The sequence below is a fragment of the Dromaius novaehollandiae genome, chromosome 18, assembly GCF_036370855.1.
Source record: "Dromaius novaehollandiae isolate bDroNov1 chromosome 18, bDroNov1.hap1, whole genome shotgun sequence".
NCBI classification, from domain to species: domain Eukaryota; kingdom Metazoa; phylum Chordata; class Aves; order Casuariiformes; family Dromaiidae; genus Dromaius; species Dromaius novaehollandiae.
Window position 1 is genome coordinate 9,163,950 of NC_088115.1, and position 13,018 is coordinate 9,176,967.

General features: G+C 42.1%; 1 protein-coding gene and 1 long non-coding RNA gene across 3 annotated transcripts; one reads left to right on the forward strand and one right to left on the reverse strand.

Moving 5' to 3' along the window:
* Positions 1-294: 294 nt before the first annotated feature.
* On the reverse strand, positions 295-12,979 carry NUP85 (nucleoporin 85). Of its 2 annotated transcripts, XM_064522606.1 has the most exons (19): positions 12,848-12,978; positions 12,653-12,746; positions 12,361-12,523; positions 11,920-11,990; positions 11,381-11,424; positions 10,471-10,540; positions 9,386-9,507; positions 8,884-9,018; positions 8,164-8,286; positions 7,658-7,789; positions 7,152-7,258; positions 6,728-6,811; positions 6,043-6,108; positions 5,436-5,587; positions 5,222-5,339; positions 3,749-3,849; positions 1,792-1,943; positions 1,023-1,109; positions 295-489 (listed from the first exon to the last, which is right to left on the reverse strand). In XM_064522606.1, exons 1-19 carry the CDS (start codon positions 12,878-12,880, stop codon positions 388-390), a joined length of 1,956 nt encoding a protein of 651 aa, XP_064378676.1. In that variant the 5' UTR covers positions 12,881-12,978; the 3' UTR covers positions 295-387. The 2 variants fall into 2 exon arrangements, with proteins under 2 accessions (XP_064378676.1, XP_064378675.1); XM_064522605.1 differs by having other exon boundaries at positions 12,361-12,746; positions 12,848-12,979.
* On the forward strand, positions 1,807-10,193 carry LOC112982456 (uncharacterized). Its single transcript, XR_003258985.2, has 2 exons — positions 1,807-1,935; positions 4,738-10,193. It is a non-coding gene; the product is annotated as an uncharacterized LOC112982456 (long non-coding RNA).
* Positions 12,980-13,018: the final 39 nt, after the last annotated feature.

A 13,018-nucleotide genomic window follows, 5' to 3' on the forward strand; every position in this document is an offset into this window, starting at 1 on the left:
TCTCAGCCCATCATCTCAAGATCATCCAGACTAACCAAAAGGGCAGAAGCTGCTGTTTTCTAAAACCCCGGTGATTTAAAAGGTAGGCACAAATTCAGTTCTGGATACTAGAGGCAATGCAACTGAAAAAGCAAAAGTTATATTGCCATTGCTACTGCGACTTGCTTTACAAGGGGGAGGTTGCAAGTCCAACATTGAACAAGCAACCTTAATGTTTTGAGGTAGCTTGTTTTTAAAAGTTACACTTAAGTTTTTCTAAATTATATTTACAGAAGACAAGAACAAATCACCAAGCAATATGCAAAACAAGACATTTATTCTTAGAAAAGCAGTCAGGTTTATGTACAATGAGTCACAGAGGAAGAGTAAAATAACATATTGCTCTCTTCAAGATCCTTCTAATGTGCCTTCTTTGACGATGACTCGTGCAAGATTTCGTGCAAGAGCAAGTCTCAGCATTTCCACTTTCATAGTCTCAACGTCATCATCCTAAAAGTAAGCAGAGTTTGAGGTAGACTATTGCACACAGTAACGACTCTAAGTTCTGTTTCTCTCTGGGACCTCCTGAAGAGGGTAAAATGTTTCCTACGCTTTAATCAATACAAGACAGATCTACCAAGCCTTTTCTTTTTCTAGGAGCTGCAGAGGTTTGCATGTGTAGCAAATGGCTCCCTGTTTGTTCTGTGCCTGGAACATTTCACAGCTTGCGCTGTTAGGTGGCAGCATCTCAGCTTTTTGTTGCTCATGTAATTATGCAATTATTTATCTTGGAAAAGCATCATAGTACAATGCAAAGCAGCAGAACAGTGAAGAGCAGTAGTAGTCTTGTACTGCTTTTGTGGATACTTTAGTACCTTATGATGATGCCTCATTTGGCCAGCTTTTAAAAATAACAGCCTCAGTACCTCATGCTCTCTATTTTTTCTGCCTCAGTGCAGGAATACAAAGTTCAGGCTTGCTTTCCCTGACCCCCAGAGAGCCCCACTGATTCACTATCTAGCTGGCCTTGAAAGAGGTAGTACCTGGAATTTCTGCTTATCTGACTTCCCTGCTGTCAAGTCTTCCAGACATCGCATCAATTCATAAGTCTGCTCTGCTGAAAATATGACCTGTGGAAATTAAAATATTTACTGAAATGATTGAGTTTAAGGACATCACATGGTCTGAGAAGATAACTCAACTGAGAGGAGGAGAATGCTTTCACACTGCCATAGATCCATTCTGATGGTAGGATCATAGGGTAATTCAGGTTGAAAGGGACCTCAGGAGGTCCAAGCTCCTGCACAAAGCAGGGTCAGCTATGAGGTCAGAGCAGGTTTCTCTGGGCTTTATCCAGTCATGGGTTTATAATTACTAAACTGCTATTTTCTTGATGGATTTAAAAAAAAAAAAAAAAAAAAAAGTTCAGCTTAGCAGAAGGCAGCACACTAGAACAATCTCCAAGCTAAGTACCAGAAGGAACTGGATGCAGCATACTTAAATCATCAGTATGCATGTATTCTACCGCTATTTTCTGAAAGGAGGGCACTGAATTAATAGTTGATTATCCCATCCTGGATTCAGATTGGTATCTCATAATAGTACATGGGGTCCTTTGTGCTCCCACTGATATGACATTTGGAAAACTATGCAATTCTTGAACTCTCAAACAGTTCCCTCACACTGGGAAGTGCATGTCCTAGCTTGGGGGGTGGGGGGGGAATGAGAAAGGGGTCACTACTTTGAGAAACCTTGTCGGGAAGGAAAGAAAGGGTGTTGGTGGTCTTTGTCACAGTTGACCAGCATGCTCACCTCTTTCTGCTCCAGCAGGGGAAGGGCATCTGTCAGCAGGGTCATCCAGAAGGAGCAAGGAGCAATATGGGCAGTCATCAACATCAGAAGCAGCTTGGCAGCTTCAGAGAACCTCTTCTCACCATACAGCCGGTGGAATTCTCGGTACTTCCCTATGCACGGGGTGATGGTGAAGGGTTAAAAAATGCATTAGTGTCTGTCAGAACAGCACAAGCCTAGGTTACAGGATGTTTTGAGGTCAGTTTGCTCACATGAAGCCTTTAGCAGAATTACCCTCAATTGAAATGAACCTTCAAAGCAGCTGAGCCTGGGTGAATGGGAAAACTGGAATCTTGTGCATCAAGAAAGGTTAAAAGAGAGGCTGGCTGAAAAGGCAGCAGAAAGCCTGCTATTGTTCTTGGTAAAGTTTACTGCTTGAAGCAGCCTGTCAGCTAACTGATACTGTCTCCGGTTTCTCAGTGTGGTGCTGAGTGTTTCCAGGGTGAGCGACCGCATGAGTGGCTTAGAGAGACTGCTGGTGTCTGCAAAACACCAGAAATGGGAGGGGAGATGAGAGGGGATGAATGTTCTTTTTGATACTTCAGAATATCATGAGGCCTGAAAGGCTTCATAGTCTTCCTGATTGTTTATATGGAAACTGAGATCTTTGTTAATATGGAAAATTCTGCTTTCTCTACGAATCAGTAAGATCAATATCCAGTACATGAGAACTGGCTGAGGATGAAAGTGGGTTTTAGTCTGTGGTTTTGTTTATATCCACTGAACTGTCACCATAGCTGGAAGTAACTATTCCCATTCAGATTCCCCTTTGATTAATGCTTGAGCTCAAGATAGAGACATCTGCAAGATGTCCAGCAAAAGCATACCTGATGTTTCTAAAACCTCCAAAGAAAAAAAATGAGAAGTATTTTCAGGCCTTCCAGGAATTATTCTAAAAAGCAGGAAGGGAGGTCACTTTTAAATAACCATAGTTTCACAATTGAACTACAACTCTGGGGGGCTCATGCAAGAGTTGCTGGGTGGCATTGCCCATACTGAGTTATGAGGGAATATCAATTTCCAAAAGTTACAGGCTTAATTTAGGATAAGGTTTAAATGAAGGAAATACAGTTCCAGTTTTGCAAGCCTGGACCAGATGGGAACATATCAGTCTTTAGGATTACCTTCACTGTGAAGCTGTTGTCAGCCAGAAGGGATTCAGTCCAATTGCCAACAGCTATTCTGTATTCTCATTAGATTTTGGGCCAAGTATTTGGGCTTGCTAACTGCTGTGGCTCCAGGGAAAGGTGCACTTCAGCTCTGTTTCCTGTCCTGGTCCATTAATCATCAAAGGCTATGGAGCAGTTGCAGAGAGATGGGCAAGTTACCACAGCCTACACTTGTGCCAGCCAGGAGAAGGAAGCTGTGGTATGTAAAGGAAACTAGATGGAGGCCTTCCACTGTTACATAGCACAACTGCTATAGTGAAAGGGTAGGAGAGATCTTTTGTTTGAGCTTGAAATTGGCACACTGAACCTAGAATAACTATAGAGACACTCTGGAGAGCTTTATGAAGATAGTAAAATTACCAAATTGTCAAAATGACTTAAACTAGTAGTCTACTTAAGGATGACCCCCCCCAAAGTCTTCCAGATTGTGTTCACTAAAGTTTCAAAGAAAGTATCACTAGGCAGTGATACAGACTAGAAAAAGACTAAGAAAGAGAAAGCATGTGAACGTCAGAATTCAGAATTGTCTTGCTCAAAGAAGCACAGAACAGGTGCCTACTGTGAGTGCAATTGGAAATGCAGTCTGGATAGCAAGCAGGCTGCACACCAGCTCACTTTCAGTCCTTTGCTTTACCCTCATCACCTGTAACAGGATGTAGCCAGATGAAAGAAGAGACAAGTCCAAATAATTGTTTAGAGTTAGCAACATTCTAAATAACAGAACAGAATGAAAACTAGACAAGCCTCACCAAGAAATGTCAGACGGTCACTGAGAAGCATGGATGGTCCCAAATTATCAATGAGGTCTAAGTCAGAGAAGCATCCCTTTTCACAATAATCCTTGAGGAATCTAAGGAGAAAGTAAAACACAGTAAAAGCTTAGAGGGGAGAGTATCTTCCACATTCTTTTTTTTTTTTTTTTTTATCTCTCAATCCTTTCTCAGAAAATTTCAGTTCCATTTTAATCAACCACCTCTGAGGGCTTCAGAAGACATCAAAACATTTCCTGGGAGTGGCCAATAAGCTGGTGTAACGCATGTCCAACAGATAGATAGTTTATTTACTCTTCTAGATTTTGTGGTATTTGAGATGTTTTTCTTTAAAGGAAAAAGTGAAAGAAGGAGCACAGGAAGCTGAGGCTGGGGGATGCACAAATAACACTCCCACATCATAACAAAAGCTCTGTTTTTCTGCTGTGTAAAAGAGTTGATAAGCAGCAGGAGCAAATAAAGCCCTAAAAGCTTTTTGTCTGTCCTGTCAGAGCCTTCATTATGCTGCCTTTTTCAGCGTCTGCTTCCTGTGATGGTTTCTTTCACCTTCTGTTGAAGGAAATATAATGGCTCTTACTCCCTCAGAGAAAAAAAAAAAACCCAAAACAGCAATTTCTCATTATTCCCTTTTCACTACTGAAGATTGTGTATTACCTGGCCTTCTATCCAGAGTGTAATTTCAAAATTATACTCTAACTATGCAAACAGATTGATACCTGCCTATTTCCAATTAGCAAAAAATACATGACATGGGTTGTTAGAGATTAAAAAGCCTAAAGAGAGTCTGGAAAAAGCCCGTATCTTTTTATCTAGGTCTAAGCTAAGCATTAGCATCATCTTCTATTTGATAACAACCTTCCCATCCCTTCAAGGTCAAATATTGTGACAAGTTTATTCAAAACCAGGGACTCAATGAAACTTTACTCTGTTACACATGTTGTAATTGTGGTTTAACACTTTTTTTGCAGACATGTTGGCTTCAACAGCTCCCACAGACTTGTTTGGAGACTGTATGGTGAACTGGACTGGTTAAAAATGATCTGCTGAATAAAACATGAAAAGGGATTATCCTTCAGCCAAGTTAGTTCCCTAGTTCACAGTGCGGTCCATCACACAGCTGTACTGGAGCGAGTGAAAGGGTAGTGCATAAGGTAGAGCTATTGCCAAAAGAAATGTTTATCACAGCAAGGCTTAAGAGGACTGGATTGTTAGATAAAGTCAACTTGTTTAATCTCTGCATCTGACAGAGTGAAAAAGGGGTAGAAAAGAAATAGTTAAGATATTGCAGATGAAAGTACCAAACAATGTTATTTTCTACTCCAGAAGCATGTGCTTGGTCTGAGGGAGAGACAGTCTCAGTCTGCCTGCAGGACCTTTTCAGGATGGCCACCTTCTCCCCGTTCCTACAATCCTACTGTAGCAGCAGCATCTGAGAGCTTGACTCAAACTCACCTGTCTGATATTAGCGTAGCAAAAGCTGCATCCTTAGCTCTGATGCTCCAAGACAGGGCAGAGCCCAAGCGATTGTTCCGCAGTGCTTTCATGGCCATGATTTTACAGATGCTACGAACTTAGGCGAAAGCCACAGGACAAGAGGGAAAGCAAGAATCAGTTTCAGTAGTGCCAGTGTTATCACTATAAACGAAGAGATTCAAGAAACAATCACCTTGTTCATGCATCTGTCTCTGCTCGCAGATCCTCAGCACTTTGAGGGCCTTTTGTTCTGTGTTAAGGGGTATCCGCTCAATATGCAGCTCCAAATAAACCCTGCCATATTCTGGACAGTGGTCAAAGTAATCTACCCCCAGCTGCCACAGGCTGAGAGAGAGGAGAAGAAAAGTCAAGCGTTCCAATCATGCACGTCTTAAATAAACACAACATTAAAGTCACAAGGAAAACGTGAGTCTGGATTAATAAGAGTTAGCTCTGATTAACTTAGCATTCAGATCTAAAATGGCTTTTAGTTTGTATGAAATATCAGTTGCCTATTTTAACAACTCAGGAATGCCTGCATCTCACAAGTGCTTTGGTGCAACTTGCTCTGTACTGAAAAAGCTATCCTAGTCAATATGCTTGATGGGTTTTTATAGATAGTTTTTGTCTTTAGTTCAGGAAAGAAAATGCAGTAGCGTTGTACAATCCCTTACGGATACCTTTGCTGAAATCCTAACAGCCACTTCACTAAGTTTTGCCTTTTTACTTTATTAACATGAAGTTATTTGCTTTGGTTGCCTTGATGTTAGTCTAGCCTCTAAGCAGAGGAGAGTTGCTACCTGTAATGGGAGAAGAGTCCTGAGGCATACTCTAGTAGAAGGAATTCACGCATATTTGAACCAAAACTGAAAAAAACAAAAACCAAAAACCACAGGGATTATTATTTGCACCTGCTGAATTATTTCAAAAATACTTTTAATCTATATAGCATATTTTCTCATGGGCTATCTTAATAAGCTTCATACCTCAGGCCTAAGCATGTACGGCAGCTTTCTCCTTGGGAAGGCCTGCCAATTATTTGCAGCACTTAGCAAATATAATTTACAAGAAGCAGTCAGTGCTTTAAGCAACTTAAACTTCAAGAGAATTCAGATAGCAGCATTCAATTGCTCAAATTTTTAAAAAACATGAGTATGAAAATTCTTTTTAGATAAGGTTCTCACCATACCCATAATCACAAACATTGAGGCCCTTGATTACATTTCAGCTGAAATTATATATTAAAAAAAAAAAAAAACTTTGCACTGAGGCGCTGTTGAAATAGCATGTCAAATTCATCAGGTCAGCAACTGCTTCTGCTCCTCAGAGCATCTGGGCTGCTTGTAACTTCTTGGGCACATGCAGCACCTTCATTTTCCATCTTCTGCAAATGCCCAACATGCCCTCTTTCAACCAAAATACACATGCTGTTTTGATTATTCTTGTTTCTGTGTGTCTGAATAATGAGTGCAAATAAACACTTACTAGAGATTGTGAGACTGCAGGAGTTTGCAGTGATCCAGTAGGTCAGTCAGATGAGCCACAAACCACCAGTTGCTCAGGGCAATGCTAAATTTGAAGCAAGCAAAAGAAAGAAAAAGCTAAGCCTACAACTGCCAAGGAATATGTCAGGTTTTCCACAGGTTTTTTTTTTTTTTTTTTTTTTTTTTTAAACTGTCACAGAAGCTATATTACTGTATAAAGTCTGGCTGCAATGTCCCAGACCTAATAGAATACTTTTAATTGCTGCCTGCTTCACATGTTCTTGTTGAGTCCTTTAAAAGGATATCTCAGTAGTCTGTACCCATACTCTCTACCCCAAATACACTGGGATCCCAGTGACTTCTGGAGTGAAGTCACAGAGAAGAAATACCATAAAACTAGGGACTCAAAAACTTCAAAACCCAACCTGCATTCCTTGATCACTTGATGCATCTCAAATTCAAAGGCTGCCATTAAAATGGTGTCTAGAGGCTCAGGGCTGCTTTCTCCACCCAGGAACAGGTCCATACTAGACTGTGGAGTAAGATAACAAGACATGATAAATGAAAAAAGTGAGACACAATATAAAGGAAGACATTTGTTTGGATGTAATAGTCTCATTTAGGTTATTTTGTGGGAAAGAATATGCCTTAGAGATGGAAACAAATTAACAGAAAAGATACAATATTGTAGTGTAAGGAGGCTGGGAAAACAATTTGCAGAAACAAGACTGGTAACATTAGACACTCAAGAGACTCAGTCCTCAACAATCTGCCCGTAGTATCAGTCCCAGTCCACTTCCAAATTCTAGGAAAAATTTCAAGGGTATATAGTTACTGAAAGATGTCAATCCTCCCAAAGCTGTTCTGTTTTAAATAGAGTAGCCCTTGTGCGTTAAACTGTGGAGAATACAAAAATAGTTCTATTTCATGCCTGTGCATAGAAACGCAGTTCCATTGGCTTCACAGTTGGATGGGAGTACAGGAGTCGGGTAACCAGAAAGTGGTACCAGGTCGTCATGAGTTCCTTTTTCTCCAGTATGGCATTCTCATCGCCCAGCAGGATCTAACGAGAGAAAAGCATGAGAGTAACTCTGCAAATACGGCAACGTAAGTAGCTGCATCTTAGTTCTTCAGGGACATTACTCCCATTTTGTAAAGTTCATAACGTAATCAAAATTAAACAGCAAAGGACAGAACTTCTTCTCAGAGCTCAATTCCGTAACCAGCATTATGGTCTGGGACAGGAAGAGCAAATAATCTGCCAGGGTTGCAAAGTCTGTGGAAAAGCCAAGAACACAGTACAGAAGCCTTGGCCTGAAATCTTCTGATTTAATGAGCAGATTGTCTAGCATATCAAAGTTACTTATGACTCCTGAAGTACAAAAGGATGAACTCTGTACTTGTCTAGAGTCTCTTTCCCCGTCATCCAAAACGCACCTTGCAGATGGATTCCATGTGGGAATTGGAAGCAAAAGTTCCATCCTGTAGATACCGCTGACATTCTTCATGCCAGTGCTGCCATTTCAGCTCCATCTCGGTCAGTGTCTGGGTGTTGCCAAGCTGAACACAAGATGTATGCACGTAAGATAAAGGAAATGTCAAGTCAAATCGCAGTGAGCATTTGGGCTCAATTCACGCAGCCGTTCATGCTAAAAAGCTAAACACTGGGCTGCCACCAGAATTTTTCATGTAGTTCTCCAGTTGCATTTGAAATGTTTTCCTTTACCCATCTAAATAAGGCAAAGTGACAGACTGTACAGGAACCCCCAAAACAACTACAGTGACGCAGCTGCAATTTTTCCTCCTCAAGGAGATCACTGCAACAGAGAAACGCTGTTGGTAAAGTCTTCAAAGAATATTCCCTGCAATACTGTGAAAAAGTTTTCAACAGGAACTGTTTCAGACAAATGGACAATGTATCCTGCTGCAAAAATGATCTTTCTGGCTATGCTGGTTTTTCACCTAACAGTTCTTTTCTGTGTAGTTGGGTCTTCTGGGCAATTCAAGAACGCAAATATTACTACTGAAAGGGGTAATGACTGAGATACTTTAAGCATCAATATGCTGTGATGTTACAGGAGCCACTGTGGAGATGAAACAGACTGGTCTAACAGTGTCATCCCTACAGAATTGCATGAAAAGCTGCTTTGTACATACGCTGGGCACAGGCATCTTCTTCATCAAGTCATCCAAAATTCTGCACATGTTCACTGATGTGGGATTGGCACTGGCTTCCTTAGAGAGTAAGTGCCGTGCTTCATCCATTCGGCCTTGCAGCACAAAGATATCCACCTGCAAAAACCACCCGTGCGTGAGCACTGCACTGTGCAAGCTACAAAATACCCAGGTGGAGCACCAGCGGGGAATTTTAACTTGTGATTTATTCGAGTTAAGTGGAGTTTAAATGCTTAAACTTTAGGCTCTGTTAATTCAAATACAAGTCTTGACCTCTGTGGATCTCAAATGAAATGATCACGTTAGAAATGAAGGGCAGCATGATCTTCACAATGGTTTCATCTTAAAATTATATATGCAGATAGTAGCAGTATCCTACATATCAGTTTGAGATGTGGGATCACTGTCGAGTGGGGAGGAGGAAGGCAAAAAAGAAAAAGATGAATTCTCTTCATATAAGAAGTTTATAGATGACCATACTCACCACATTCCAAAAGAGCTCATGTTTTGATGGATTTTCACTGCTCAGAACTTCACGAACCATGTTGTCCACATCACAGACATGAAGTCGAACCCAGTCAAGGAGGCGAAGCAGGAGGGGACCAGCTTTATGCAGAGAAGATATCATTCTGTTACTTCCCAATTATGTTGCTTGTTATTTTATACAATTCCAACCTTAATGGTTTGACAACCATTAGATGAGACTTACTAATCAGATTTCTATCTGCCATACTCATATTACAAAGGGACAGAGATCCTTAAGTAGTCAGGCCATGGAAGCATCAGATGGCTGAGAAAATAACATGTGGGAAATTTTAGACAGAAGAGGAAAACTCAGTCTGTAATAGCTTCCTCCATGATGTAGAAGGACACTTATCTAAGAAACCCCAACTTCAGGACATAGTTGAGTGACTCAGATCATAGATCTTGGAATGCCAAAAGAAGCATACAGTGTTTTTCTTCATTTCATTTACCATCCTTCATTATTAACTGGATATGAGGCACTAGGTAATCTGGCACTAGGTAATTAACTTTTCTTCAAATTAATAATCTACATTTGTGAACCTCTCTTCTGAATTCTGGGACTGAACAGATAGCATGTTTGTTTGCCTGCTCTGATCATTTCCTTCTTTAAAATGCTGGTATAAGCAAACTGAATTCAACGACAGCATCCTAAAGGTAAAGGAGTTGGACCAGAGAATGTGTAAATGTTACTTGGCATCATCTTAAACAGTTGATACTTAAAAATGTTTTTATGCTTAAAAGTCAAATAAATTTACAACAAATGTTGATATCACTGTGCTCCATTATCTTTCTGCAAAAAAGCCAGTTCATAGTGTATTATGTATAAGGGAGAAAAGTAGAAGGCAAATCTGTTTGACATCATTCAAGATATAGAAGACAATTTGTCAAAGCAGAAGAGGTATTAAAGGGCTTATTGATACTTGTCAATAATATTTCCAAAAAGTTATTAAGACATGGCACAATGGATGCTATATACTTTTTAAACAAATGAATATGCAAACAAAAAGCCCTTCAATGTTAACATCAGGATAGTTCACTGCTCACCTACAGCTGCTTCAACAAACAGAATCTCACACAAGTTCCAGATCAGCTCCATCGCAGAAAGAATAGAAACCTGAAAAAAGCAGGGACACATTTCAGATTTAGGAACTATTACAATGATTTTTTTTTTTTAACTGCACAAAGGCAGCTACTGCCCATAGCGATTGCTCAGTTAAGCTTGGTTCTTATAGACAAGAGAAACACCCTACTGACATTTTGGAGATCTAAATTAAAAGACAGAAGCAGGCCACAATTTCTCTATACACATTCACCTTAGAAAATATTACAGCTGTTTGTGTATTCAAATGCAATAATAATCTGTCATTAGTGAGAGATAAAAATAGTACAGGAACTGTTGTTTTCAGCCTCTTTGCACTCTTAAGATTCAACATTATAAACAGCATTTTTTTTGTTTTATAAAAGTAATTTGCATCTGCATTTAAGACTGAAAAGAAAGGCCAGTTAAACAACATCAGTGCTACTGACAGGACAATACTTCTGTGAACACTGTTCTTCTGATAACATTGTCCTAGTATCTGAAAGCTCACTGTGACTTCTAGAGCTTACTACGAAGTTCAAATGTAGCTGAGGAACTTGAGCATCTGAGAAGTCTCAGCCAGGTGAGCACTGGCCCACGGCTGGATTTTTTAGATGACAAGAAAACATCACACACGTAAAACTGAATATATATTTAAGAAACGGCAGTGCTTCCAGATGTTGGACATCTTTTTACTGTTTTAGAAATACAGGCGCTAACTGTTTATATGCATTTATTCTTGATCGTGCACTGTATTCAATACACTAAGCCAGAGTTACAACTAAAACATGTTACTGACACAGTGTTGGCCTTGACAAATTTGCTAGCCTATGGTTCGTGTTCAGTTGCAACGATGCAGACACGACTGCAGATTACCTGAGTGCTATACTGGCTGTGCAGGGCAGGGTCCCGAGCTGAAACTGAGGGAAAAATAAAGAAGGTCAAAACCCAACATACTTACCTTCTTTCACAACCCTTTGCTAATAAACAGTCCTGGTCACTCACCAATCAGACTTGGATGAGCACATACATGATGAAGGTAACCTTTTACATCTTTTTTTTTTTTTTTTAAACAAATGTGGTATGTCTACAGGGCAAGGATGGAAGGGATGAGTAAAATCTCTCACTTTTTTGGCAGCGAGCTGCTGATTTGGCCTGTTTCCCATAAAACTGCAACCACAGAAATAAAAAGAAAGCAAATCCTCCCAAATCAGTTAAAACATAGTGCAAAAAAATCTCAGACCAGATTTATAAATCAACTTAGAAATCTCGGGGATGGAAATGGAGTCTTGATAATTACTGAAATCCATGCACACTATTTTAAAGTAGTAGCAACTTACAGTTGCAATGTTATTTTTGTAATTACAAATAGAATGTCTTTTTATCGCAGCAGGAAAACAAATGAGCAAACTTACCGGCTGCCTGGTGCATGTCCTCCATACAGGCTCTTATGACTGAGCGGTAGTTTTTACTCACTTGAACCAACCTGCCAAGCATAAAAAGACCATGTTTAGGAAGAGCTGTTCGAGTTTTAGGTCTACAGCTGTTGTCTACTAAAGCCTTGCAAGTGTTTTTGCATTGGTAGATTCTCCCTGTGCTTGGGCAAATCTGGTGGAAGTCAGTGTGGCTGAACGCGCTGGTTATACACACGCTATCCACAGGTGAAGGGCTTGCTCGGCAGAGGCTCGAGGCCATGCTTTAAAAAATTATCCCTAAACAGTCATTTATACTGCACTATCGCTGGTTACCAGTAGCTCTAAGTATAGAGCTGCTGGTTTACAGTCACTGTCTGCCTCACTGGAGGCAAACGAAAGAGCAGTGACAACTTTTGTTTTCAGAACTTCGTCACCACTCACTGTGTTTTCCTCGATTTCCCAGCAAATTCCTCCTCGCTCCTCTGGAGGCCGATGAAGATCCCGTGCGACTCGTTGAAGAGCTTGCGCAGGGTCTGTACGTATATGTCCTGGTCCTTGCGGACGACGAAGACGCACGAAGAGCTCGGCCGCCCTTCCCCAGCTCCTGCAAGGAACCGCGTCGGAGCCGGGGGGCCGCGGCCGGCCGGGCGCCCGCACTGCCCTGGGCAGGGAAGGGCCGACCCCGCCCAACGGTCGCCCAACGGTCGCCCAACGGCCGCGCGCCGGCACCCACCTCTGCCGCCGAAGAGCGTCTCGCACACCAGCATCTCGGCGGGGCCCCATTCGAAGCAGAGCTGCCTGGCGGCGGAGTCCACGCCCGGCACCACCTGCGAGGGCACAGCGGCTCCCTGAGAGGCGCCCGCGGCCGCGCCGCCCCGCGCCTCCCTCCCGGCCCCGGCCCCGGCCCCGGCCCCGCGCCCGCCCGCACCATCAGCGGCGGCTCCGCGTCCAGCTCCTCCATGGCTGCGGCCGCGCTCGGCTCCCGCCCGGCGCGCAGGGCCCCGCCGCGGCTGCCCGCGCCGCTGCCTGCGCCCGCCCGCCGCGGCGCCGCGCCTCGCCGCGCCCCGGCGCCTCCCGTCAGCGCTGCCCGCCCCGGCGA

Bases quoted from the DNA above. Each gene is read 5' to 3' on its own strand.
- NUP85 (XM_064522605.1), bottom strand. From the start codon at position 12,880: ATGGAGGAGCTGGACGCGGAGCCGCCGCTGATG. The intron at 12,747-12,847 runs GTGCGGGCGGGC...GTGCCCTCGCAG, and splicing joins ACGCGGAGCCGCCGCTGATG to GTGGTGCCGGGCGTGGACTC. The intron at 490-1,022 runs GTACTACCTCTT...GCTTACTTTTAG, and splicing joins CAGATAAGCAGAAATTCCAG to GATGATGACGTTGAGACTAT.